The sequence below is a fragment of the Bombina bombina genome, chromosome 2 (genome assembly GCF_027579735.1).
Source record: "Bombina bombina isolate aBomBom1 chromosome 2, aBomBom1.pri, whole genome shotgun sequence".
Classification (NCBI taxonomy): Eukaryota; Metazoa; Chordata; class Amphibia; order Anura; family Bombinatoridae; genus Bombina; species Bombina bombina.
Genome location: NC_069500.1, coordinates 1,001,848,785 through 1,001,861,445, shown reverse-complemented (window position 1 = coordinate 1,001,861,445; position 12,661 = coordinate 1,001,848,785). Strand labels below are relative to the sequence as shown.

The following is a 12,661-nucleotide window of genomic DNA, read 5'->3' as shown; positions in this document are numbered from 1 at the left end:
TTGGCACGGCCAAATAAACTGAGCATTATTTAAGCTTTTGGCTTCAGTTCTGTTCCTTGTTCTCAAGTATATCGCTATTGATACAAGTTGGGAATACCGCTATCGCAAGCTGAAGCCTTTTAGCCCTTTCCTTGACTGATTGGTGCAGCTAACTTTGCTATTCCTTCCTCCAGGATCTGCAGCCTATCGTAGGCGTTGTACAAGCTGATGACAGAAGTGGTTCCGGTGTCGACGAGGAGGGTTACACACCCACCATGACGAAAGATCCCAACCATCTACTGAGGATATTACCTGCAGCAGAGACTGGTGGGCTTACCCTTCTGACCAGGATCATACACGGAAGTTGTTCATCACAGTATCTTGTACCCAGCCGTATCAGACCAGCAGAGGAGGAGAAAAACGGAATGGCTATTTCTACTTGGTGACCGAACTTGTAGAAACACACGCTACTATAGCCGTTTACCTGCACCAGACCTAAGGCATAAGACAAGTACTGATACTTAACACATTGAAAGAAAGGGCTCCCAAAGAAACACGCTTGTAACTGTTCAACGGTTCACTCCACAATAAAACCGTAATTAACTGTCCAATACCACATAATACCACTACCACATGGGTCACGCTGTTATGAGACTATGAGTACGGCACCCTGCCAAAACGCGCCAGTCCTATTTACTTAAGAGGTATTGTCCCTCCGTGTTTTACCTATTGAGACAAATAAAAGTTTGTTTTTATTCTTACTGGCAATCCTTTTTTTAAAGTACTGATACTTACCAATTATACAATTGGGACTCTGATTAAAGACCTCTTTTTTTATTGTTTGTTGCACAATAAGCCACACAATACTAATTCTACATTGAACTTAAAAGGGGACATCTCAGCAACAAAAATTCATAAGCAGTACAGGTGAAACTCAAAAAATTAGACTATCGAGCAAAAGTTCATTTATTTCACTAATGCAACTTAAAAGGTGAAACTAATATATGAGATAGACTCATTACATGCAAAGCAAGATATTTCAAGCCATGATTTGTCATAATTATGATGATTATGGCTTACAGCTCATGAAAACCCCAAATCCACAATCTCAGAAAATTAGAATATTGTGAAAAGTTGCAATATTCTAGGCTCAAAGTGTCCCACTCTAATCAGCCAATTAAGCCATAACACCTGCAAAGGGTTCCTGAGCCTTTAAATGGTCTCTCAGTCTGGTTCAGTAGGAATCACAATCATGGGAAAGACTGCTGACCTGACAGTTGTGCAGAATCAATGACACCCTCCATAAGGAGGGAAAGCCTCAAAAGGTAATTGCAAAAGAAGTTGGATGTTCCCAAAGTGCTGTATCAAAGCACATTAATAGAAAGTTATGTGGAAGGGAAAAGTGTGGAAGAAAAAAGGTGCACAAGCAGCAGGGATGACCGCAGCCTGGAGAGGATTGTCAGGAAAAGGCCATTCAAAAGTGTTGGGGACATTCACAAGGAGTGGACTGAGGCTGGAGTCAGTGCATCAAGAGCCACCACACACAGACGGATCCTGGACATGGGCTTCAAATGTTGTATTCCTCTTGTCAAGCCACTCCTGAACAACAAACAACGTCAGAAGCGTCTTACCTGGGCTAAAGAAAAACAGACCTGGTCTGTTGCTCAGTGGTCCAAAGTCCTCTTTTCTGATGAAAGCAAATTTTGCATCTCATTTGGAAACCAAGGACCCAGAGTATGGAGGAAGAATTGAGAGGCACACACTGCAAGATGCTTGAAGTCCAGTGTGAAGTTTCCACAGTCTGTGTTGATTTGGGGAGGAATGTCATCTGCTGGTGTTGGTCCACTGTGCTTCATTAAGTCAAGAGTCAACGCAGCCGTCTACCTGGAGATTTTAGAGCACTTCATGCTTCCTTCCGCAGACGAGCTCTATGGGGGATGCGGACTTCATTTTCCAGCAAGACTTGGCACCTGCACACACTGCCAAAAGCACTAAAACCTGGTTCAATGACCGTGGGATTACTGTGCTTGATTGGCCAGCAAACTCGCCTGACCTGAACCCCATAGAGAATCTATGGGGCATTGCCAAGAGAAAGATGAGAGACATGAGACCGAACAATGCAGAAGAGCTGAAGGCCTCTGGTCTTCCATAACACCTCAGCAGTGCCACAGGCTGATAGCTTCCATGCCACGCGGCCGCCGCATTGAGGCAGTAATTGCTGCAAAAGGGGCCCAAACCAAGTACTGAGTACATACAGTATGCATGCTTATACTTTTCAGAGGTCAGATATTGTTCTATGTACAATCCTTGTTTTATTGATTGCATGTAATATTCTAATTTTCTGAGATTGTGGATTTGGGGTTTTCATGAGCTGTAAGCCATAATCATCACAATTATGACAAATCACAGCTTGAACTATTTTGCTTTGCATGTAATGAGTCTCTCATATATTAGTTTCACCTTTTAAGTTGCATTAGTGAAATAAATTAACTTTTGCACGATATTCTAATTTTTCGAGTTTCACTTGTATTTTGCTCATACTATTAATGTTTTGATACCTTGGTCTCCTTTGCTAAGATGAGTTGTAAAAACTAAGGTTATGGATAGTTGCAAACACTGCTGACATAGAGTGCCGAGGATCTGCACACTTCTGAACTCCTATAAGACTACCTAGGTTTACTCTTCAACAAAGGATACCACAAGAACTTAGCAAAATTGATAAAAGTAAATTGAAAAGTTGTTCGAAACCACACTATTTATCTTAATCATGAACATTTTATTTTGACATTACTGTCCCTAAAAATGGACATAAAACTCCTTTTTTTCTCCATGATTCAGACACAGCATACAATTTTAAATAACTTTACAATTTACTTCTATTACCACATATTCTTTGTTCCCTTGATATCCTTTGTTGAAAAGCAGGTAACACATTACTGTGCAAATTACATCACTCAGTCTGTCAAGTAATGTAGCAAAAGTAACAAAAAAAAAAAAAAAAAAAAAAGACACTGAAAAGGAATTATGTAGACAGGGTAATCTGGGACACAAAACCTAATTGACTCAAATAGCACAACGATGAGAATCTACAGCACCCACTTGTTATTACACAGTCCTTAACGACCGAGGACGTGCCAGGTACGTCCTTCAAAAAACTCCCCTTAACGACGCTTCCAGCCGCTTTCAAGATATTGCAGTGATGCCTCGATATTGAGGCATCACTGCAATACCTGTTTGCCCCCACCAATGCAGAGTGGGCCACTCTGTAGCCCTCTCTGCATCGACCAGCGATGGTGCCGATCGTTGGGGGGGTGGGAGCCATAGCAGGGAGGTGGGTGGGCGGTCCTTCGCTGGCGTAGTTCCGTCGTTCTTTATGGGTGTGCGCGCACTGAGATCGCATTACAGTGCCTGAATGCACTAATGTGGAAGGGAATAAGGGAGAGGGGGGAATAATTCTTAATAAAGGGATCTGGGAGGGAGGTAGGATATTGAGGAGGGCAGCTACACTACGGAAAAGAGGGGTAAATACAATAATAAAATAAAAAAATAGCACTTTTATTAGAAACTGGGTACTGGCAGACAGCTGCCAGTACCTAAGATGGCCACAAATAGGAAGAGTGGGGGGGTTAAGAGAGCTGTTGGGTGGGGGTGATCGTGGAGGTTTAGGGGGAACCTACACTGCAGAAACTACGTTTATATAAAAATAAATTCTAAAAAAAAAAAAAAAAAAAAGGCTTTTATTTTAGTACTGGCAGACTTTCTGCCAGTACTTAAGATGGCGGTGACAATAGAGCTGTTTGAGGGGGGTCAGGGAGGGATCAGGGGGTGGGATGTGTCAGGTGGGAGGCTGAACTCTACACTAAAGCTAAAATTAACCCTACAAGCTCCCTAATTAACCCCTTCACTGCAGGGCATAATACAAGTGTGGGGTGCAGCGGCATTTAGCAGCCTTCTAATTACCAAAAGCAACGCTAAAGTCATATATGTCTGCTATTTCTGAACAAAAAGGATCCCAGAGAAGCATTTACAACCATTTGTGCCATAATTGCACAATTAGTATGTAAATAATTTCAGTGAGAAACCTAAAGTTAGTAAAAAAAAAAAAAAGCTAACAATGTTTTTTATTTGATCGCATTTGGCGGTGAAATAATAGCATGAAATACACCAAAATGGGCCTAGATCAACATTTTGGGTTGTCTACTAAAAATAAACATAATTTACATGTAAAGGGTTATTCAAGGATTCCGGATAGATATCAGTGTTCCAATGTAACTATCGCTAATTTTGAAAAAAAAAAAAATGGTTTGGAAATAGCAAAGTGCTACTTGTATTTATTACTCTATAACTTGCAAAAAAAAAGCAAAAAACATGTAAACATTGGGTATTTCTAAACTCAGGACAACATTTAAAAACTATTTGGCATGGGTGTTTTTTGGTGGTTGTAGATTTGTAACAGATTTTGGGGGTCTCAGAAAAAAATGTTATAGTAAATTATGATGTGATGAAAATAATGGTATCTTTAGAAAGTCCATTTAATGGCAAGAAAAACAATATATAATATGTGTGGGTACAGTAAATGAGGAAGAGGAAAATTACAGCTAAACAAAAACACTGCAGAAATGTAAAAATAGCCCTGGTCGCAGACGGTCAACAAATGGAAAAGTGGTCTGGTCACTAAGGTGTTAAAGCGCCTAGGCAGAGAGCTTCTGGCAGTAGATACAGGGGAAGAGCAGGGTCTAGCTGTGAGTTGTGCTGCCTGGTCCCCAGTCATGCTTTCCAAGCCATTACCGGGAGTTATGGAATGTACATGCTGCAGGGGAGGTAACAGAGCAAGAGCTCTTGTAACATTTCTGTAACACTTTCCCTACTAGCAGCAGTAATACAGGAACAGTGGAACTACCTTTCCTGCCATACACCATGCTGTACACTGCGCACAGGGAAGTGGTGAAGGTGTTAGCCCTGCACCTCTCACATTGGAGGAAGCAGATTTTGGGGGGTCAGGGCTAGTTTTCTAAGTGCTACTAGTACCTGGGATAATTGAGCACTGACTTACAAGTATAAATTGGTAATCAACAATCCCGGACAGCTTCAACTGTTCCAGCTTAAGGGGACAGTAAAGTCCAAATTAAACTTTCATGATTCAGATAGGGGATGTCATTTTAAACAACTTTCCAAATTACTTTTATCATCAAATTTGCTTTGTTATCTTGGTATTCATAGTTGAAGGCTAAAGCAAAGTAGCTCATATGTTAATTTCTAAGCCCTTGAAGACCACCTCTTATCTGAATGCATTTGAGAGCTTTTTCACAGCTAGAGGGCATTAGCTCATGTGTGCCATATAGCTATCATTGTGCTCACGCCCATGGAGTTATTTAAGAGTCAGCACTAATTGCCTGAAATGCAAGTCTGTCAAAAGATCTGCAAAAAGGAGGCAGTCAGCAGAAGCTTATATACAAGGTAATCAGAGGTAAAAAGTATATTAATATAACGGTGTTATGCAAAATTGGGAAATGGTAAATAAAAGGGATTATCTATCTTTTTAAACATTATTTTTGGTGTTTACTGTCCCTTTAAGCTCACACAAGTAATGTGGTGCCCCAGCCCTTTTATTAATTCAATAAAAACAGAATTTATGTTTACCTGATAAATTACTTTCTCCAACGGTGTGTCCGGTCCACGGCGTCATCCTTACTTGTGGGATATTCTCCTCCCCAACAGGAAATGGCAAAGAGCCCAGCAAAGCTGGCCATATAGTCCCTCCCAGGCTCCGCCTACCCCAGTCATTCGACCGACGGACAGGAGGAAATATATATAGGAGAAACCATATGGTAACGTGGTGACTGTAGTTAGAGAAAATAATTCATCAGACCTGATTAAAAAACCAGGGCGGGCCGTGGACCGGACACACCGTTGGAGAAAGTAATTTATCAGGTAAGCATAAATTCTGTTTTCTCCAACATAGGTGTGTCCGGTCCACGGCGTCAACCTTACTTGTGGGAACCAATACCAAAGCTTTAGGACACGGATGAAGGGAGGGAGCAAATCAGGTCACCTAAACGGAAGGCACCACGGCTTGCAAAACCTTTCTCCCAAAAATAGCCTCCGAAGAAGCAAAAGTATAAAATTTGTAAAATTTGGCAAAAGAGTGCAATGAAGACCAAGTCGCTGCCTTACATATCTGGTCAACAGGATCCTCGTTCTTGAAGGCCCATGTGGAAGCCACAGCCCTAGTTGAGTGAGCTGTGATACTTTCAGGAGGCTGCCGTCCGGCAGTCTCAAAAGCCAATCTGATAATGCTTTTAAGCCAAAAGGAAAGAGAGGTAGAAGTTGCTTTTTTACCTCTCCTTTTACCAGAATAAACAACAAACGAAGAAGATGTTTGTCTGAAACCTTCAGTAACCTCTAAATAGAATTTTAGAGCACGGACTACGTCCAAATTGTGTAACAAACGTTCCTTCTCTGAAACTGGATTCGGACACAAAGAAGGCACAACTATCTCCTGGTTAATATTTTTGTTGGAAACAACCTTCGGAAGAAAACCAGGCTCAGTACGCAAAACCACCTTATCTGCATGGACCAGATAGGGCGGAGAACACTGCAGAGCAGATAACTCAGAAACTCTTCTAGCAGAAGAAATTGCAACCAAAAAACAAAACTTTCCACGATAATAACTTAATATCTACGGAATATAAGGGTTCAAACGGAACCCCTTGAAGAACTGAAAGAACTAGATTAAGACTCCAGGGAGGAGTCAAAGGTCTGTAAACAGGCTTGATCCTAACCAGAGCCTGAACAAATGCTTAAACGTCTGGCACAGCTGCCAGCCTTTTGTGAAGTAAAACAGATAAAGCAGAGATCTGTCCCTTCAGAGAACTTGCAGATAATCCTTTCTCCAAACCTTCTTGTAGAAAGGAAAGAATCTTAGGAATTTTCATCTTGTTCCATGGGAATCCTTTAGATTCAACAGTGTACTGAGGGGTGTGATCAACCTGCGCTGGGAAAGTTACCAATAAACCACTGGGTAAATGGAGTATCCTCAAACTCCACAGAGAAGAATACAATCATACAATAGTAATAAGGATATTACTATAATAACCCCTGGCGCTAACGTGTAGCTAAAATTGGTAATGCAAAGGTTCTAATTATTGTATACTATAAACTATAAATTACCTTAGTACAATGGAAATGATAATTCCTTACAAATATGTGAAAACTGGGTAGTTGATTAATAAACCCAAATTAAGGGATGTGCTTAAGGATGAACCAGAGTAATGGTGCAAGTAAAAAATAAACAAATTTTATTACAATCTTAATCGTGCACAGAAATACTTTTAAAACCAAATTTAAATAACACTCTGATCAGGCGTTTGACAATGTAGTATCAATAAAATCCCTAAAAACCTCAAAATAAAATTGCATAAATAAAATAACAATAAAACAACAATGAGACAATCACTATCACAAATGGTTAATTCGAGATAGAGAACAAAGATCCCATTGGAAACCAAGGAAGATCCACGTCAGCTGGAAGTTAGTGATATTTTAACCGGAGCTGTAACGAGATGAGATCCAAATGAACAGACAGGAAGAGAGCCAAAATTTAAGGTGTTCACTTATTACTTACACCGAAAATGCTCTATGAAGTCCCAGCTGTCTCTCTATAGCGGTCCTGGATTAGATCACTGCTGGATGGATCCCCGAAATGAAGGAAACCTCTTGTCTTTTACAATCCGTATCAGCACTCACGCCAGATAGACCAAACTGTGCTCTGGGTCTCTGTGCGGTCTCGGCGCTGGTAATTAGTTCCAGTCACCTGTGTGTTAGAAAAGTGGGTGGAGCAACGCGTTTCAGCCCGGTCTGGGCCTTTGTCAAGCTCCTGATAGATGGGAGGTCAGGTCTTTTATACCGTCACCCAGTTTGAGAATGCAGGTGAGATGTCTACTCCTTGTACTGAACCACAGGACTGACCAGACAGAACAAATTAGCTTGAACTAACAATCCATGGGAGAGCTGCTAAATATCAGAGATACAAACACCAAGGAAAAAGTAACCAGGCTTGCAAGTGCAACTTTTTACTTTGTTCAGCCTCGCCCATGTAAGATTCCTAAAGCAGGTTACATGGGCGAGGCTGAACAAAGTAAAAAGTTGCACTTGCAAGCCTGGTTGCCTTCATTTCGGGGATCCATCCAGCAGTGATCTAATCCAGGACCGCTATAGAGAGACAGCTGGGACTTCATAGAGCATTTTCGGTGTAAGTAATAAGTGAACACCTTAAATTTTGGCTCTCTTCCTGTCTGTTCATTTGGATCTCATCTCGTTACAGCTCCGGTTAAAATATCACTAACTTCCAGCTGACGTGGATCTTCCTTGGTTTCCAATGGGATCTTTGTTCTCTATCTCGAATTAACCATTTGTGATAGTGATTGTCTCATTGTTGTTTTATTGTTATTTTATTTATGCAATTTTATTTTGAGGTTTTTAGGGATTTTATTGATACTACATTGTCAAACGCCTGATCAGAGTGTTATTTAAATTTGGTTTTAAAAGTATTTCTGTGCACGATTAAGATTGTAATAAAATTTGTTTATTTTTTACTTGCACCATTACTCTGGTTCATCCTTAAGCACATCCCTTAATTTGGGTTTATTAATCAACTACCCAGTTTTCACATATTTGTAAGGAATTATCATTTCCATTGTACTAAGGTAATTTATAGTTTATAGTATACAATAATTAGAACCTTTGCATTACCAATTTTAGCTACACGTTAGCGCCAGGGGTTATTATAGTAATATCCTTATTACTATTGTATGATTGTAATCCTTTAGATTCACACCAACAGATATATTTTTTCCATATTTTATGGTAAATTTTTCTAGTTACAGGCTTTCTAGCCTGAATAAGAGTATCTATTACAGAATCTGAAAACCCACGCTTTGATAGAATCAAGCGTTCAATCTCCACCAAAAAAACTCTTAGCCATCTCCGTGGAGATGTTGCCTGTGCAACGGCAAAGAGAATGACTGGGGTAGGCGGAGCCTGGGAGGGACTATATGGCCAGCTTTGCTGGGCTCTTTGCCATTTCCTGTTGGGGAGGAGAATATCCCACAAGTAAGGATGACGCCGTGGACCGGACACACCTATGTTGGAGAAAACTGTGATAACTATTATTATTTAAATGCAACACATTCACACACAAAATTACAGCTATGCATATCGTTACTGGACTTCAGATCACTTTTTTTTTAATTTTTTTTTTTATTAAAGAGAAACTTAAAAATGCACTGGGTGCAATCACTGAAGTTAAAAATGCACTGGGTGCAATCACTGAAGGTTTTGCCTAATCCTCATTTTACATATATTAGCATGTGGTAGTTTTTCTATTACAATACGGACACAAAGAAGGAAGCGACAGAGGCATATTAGTGTGGACACTTTCTATGACTGAATGATTTACCTTTACATTCTGCAAGGCCAGTAGATACAGTAGGTGGCTTTGTAAAGATGGGGTCATCTTTAGATTCTATTTTTTTCTGCTTTGCAGACAAGGAGTCGCACTCATCTGAGCTGCTTCTTTTCCGTTTACCTGACCGGCTTTCTTCGGCTTCATCTGTGCTCTCTGATTTTTTTTCCTTCTTTTTGGAAGTCTGTTTCTGAGCATCAGATGACTCTGTCAACAAGCTCTCAGATACAGTCTTATGCTTTTTTGACTTGTTGCCTTCTGCAGGAGCTATGTCCATATCTTGTTCTTTATTTTCATCTGACATTTTGTCTGAGCTTTCCTTTCTTGTCTTCGCTTTCTTTTTTTTCTTCTTTTTCTTTTCGTCTAAAAACAGAAGGCACTGACATTAGACAGGAAAAACAACATGTGTATGCTGCCCTCACATTACAATATTGGAATATGCACTATTGTATGCCTATTTATATGTCAAAACCCGATGAGTGCAAAAGTAACATCTTTAAAAAGTGCCTTCCACCACCAGTAAGAACAGAGCTTGGGAAAGGCCATCTGCCGAAACACGTTGCTCTAAATCTGTCCTGTCATGGTATCCATAGTTTGTTTTCCTGACCCTTGTGACTATAGCGGACATTTGAAACTCATAGAGTGAAATTTTCCAGCTTACCGAAAAGGATTCCTAAGAGAGGGACTAGCCAACGGAGGTTTGCTGCATAACTAGAGACCGCTACCCCAGAAGGGAATCAGTGAGGGAGGACATATTTTGAAATTCACAGTGTAAGTAACTAATAACACCTATATTTGAAATTACTTCCATACTTGTGACAAGGATTTCCTGTCTCACTACAGGAATCCGGGATTTTTCTCCTGCTTCTACTCAATAGCTATTCGCTTTTCCACCTGGATCCCGGATTGAATTTGTATATTCTATTGGCCACATTTCCACGTTCAATTTATGAACTCATAGTGACAATTTTCATCTATGTAGTGGATCTACACATTATCTTGCTCAAAGATGAAGTCCGGGGTGCAGTAGAACACACTATTGTGTCTTTGTTTTTAAGACATTTTAGCGATTTGTTTATATATTTTTTCCTGTATATCATTGTAATACATGAATTCATGCTATATTTGACCTTTTAAAACCCTGTTTTTTAATTTAATAAATAGTTTTATATAGACGCATATATTTGCAAATATCGTCTTTACTATTTCTATTTTAATCACACCACACAATTACTACAGTGATCTAACTTATTTTAGCGCCTAATAAGTATCCACACTTATTATCTCTCACGCATGCCTCACATTACATACAATAGAAATTTATAAAACTAAATTAAGTCTTAAAATTGCTTGCAAGTATAAAATAAATTGGATAGGTAATATAAATGGCAAAAAATATTGATATTTTACACAGTTTTAAGCACTATTAGGATGGCATTACCTTTATCTTATTGTAACAAAAAATGTCTTTAATGATTCAGTTAGAGCATTTATTTGTAAACAATTTACTTCTATTATAAATTTTGCTTCATTCTCATGTTATCCTTAATTGAAGGAGCAGCAATGCACTACTGATAAGCCAATCAGCAGTTAGCTCCTAAGCCTACCTAGGTGTGCTTTTCAACAAAGGATACCAAGATAACAATGCAAATTAGGAAAGAAGTAAATTGAAAAGTAGTTTCAAATTGTATGCACTATCTGAATAATGAAAGAAATGTTTTAGGTTTCACTACAGATCGTTAGCTGAAACAAAAACTTTGTGTATATGCTTGTGGGACATGTATTTGACCACATTAGAGAAGTAGGAATCCTCCTCATCAGCTAGTGAACAATGTGTCCTACAAGCAAGTTATGTACAAACCAGTCCTCACCACTTTAACAACTTTGTGTCTGTGCTAAAAAAGGAATGTAACATGTAAAAAATAGTGCAAAGGTTAATGTTAAAAGTCATAACATAGCAGAACACATCTGGTGAGCATATGACAAGAGGCATATGTGTGCTGCCACAAAACAGCAGCTAGCTCCCAGTAGTGCATTGCTGTTTCTGAGTCTACCTAGGTATGCTTTTTGACAAAAGATACAAATTGAATTAAAAGGGACAGTTTAGTCAAAATTAAACGTTCATGATTCTGATAGGGCATGACATTTTAAACAACTTTCCAATTGACTTATCATTAAATTTGCTTTGTTCGCTTGGTGGTATTTTTTAAAAGCTAAACCTAGGTAGGCTCAAACTGCTTTCTAAACCGTTGAAAACCGCCCCTTAGCTCAGAGCATTTTGAAACAATCAGACAGTACTAGTTCATGTGTGTCATATAGATAACATTGTGCTCACTCCCATGAAGTTATTTAGGAGTCTGCACTAATTGGCTAAACTGCATGTCTGTCAAAAGCACTGAGATAAGGGGACAGTCTGCAGAGGCTTGGATACAAGGTAATCACAAAGGTAAACAAATATTAAAGGGAACAAAGGATAAAAGGATTATCTATCTTTTTAAACAATACAAATACTGGTGTAGACTGTCCCTTTAAGTCAATTTGATAACAGAAGTGGATTGAAAAGTTTCTGAATCAGATGAATTTAGACTTTCATGCGTCTAATAAATCTCTATACGCAGCTCACATTGGGGCTAACAGTGCTCAATATTTGGATTATAATGGTTAATACTGATCTCTGTGTGGCAGAAACAAATTAGTAACTAATTGTCAGACAAATGAGGTACATAGGATATAAAATGGGGAGGGATGTATCCGTGCCTAGGACAGCACAAACCCTAAACACACCAGTGGGACCTTGTGATAAGGTTTGTTTTACTGAACCCTGTGATTCTTGCAAACAATTCATATGTTGGAAAGTTATAGGAGAACAAACATTCATAGATGCATGCGGACATCACATATGCTGTGTACGAATTAACTCTTAGGTAAGCGTATCTGACAATGATGTAAGCATGCCGCTAATCTGTGTATTAAAACGTTAATATGCATAAAACCATAAGCAAATGCAGAATGTGATTGGTTGCACAGGAAAAGGGGATCCAGGATATGCTACAAAAAAAATGGCCAGAATCACTTAATATGTAGATTTTAAAGTTTTCAAAAGAGATTTTGCTTAAGGTCTACAAATAATTTCAAGGTCTGCTTTCTGGTGAAAGTAAATAAAAACCAGACAAATCAGCCATAGATTGTGCACTAATGTGGGTAATTTAAAAGGCACAT

At 39.2% G+C, this 12,661-nt stretch overlaps 1 protein-coding gene across 3 annotated transcripts in view; it reads right to left on the bottom strand.

Annotated features, from left to right (window-relative positions):
* The window catches only part of LARP7 (La ribonucleoprotein 7, transcriptional regulator), a 128,819-nt gene that overhangs the window by 78,993 nt on the left and 37,165 nt on the right, over positions 1 to 12,661 (bottom strand). For all 3 annotated transcript variants that reach the window (XM_053703560.1, XM_053703559.1, XM_053703561.1), the window contains one exon: positions 9,437 to 9,805. In XM_053703560.1, coding sequence (XP_053559535.1) covers positions 9,437 to 9,805 — 369 coding nt within the window. The remainder of the gene's footprint in view (positions 1 to 9,436; positions 9,806 to 12,661) is intronic.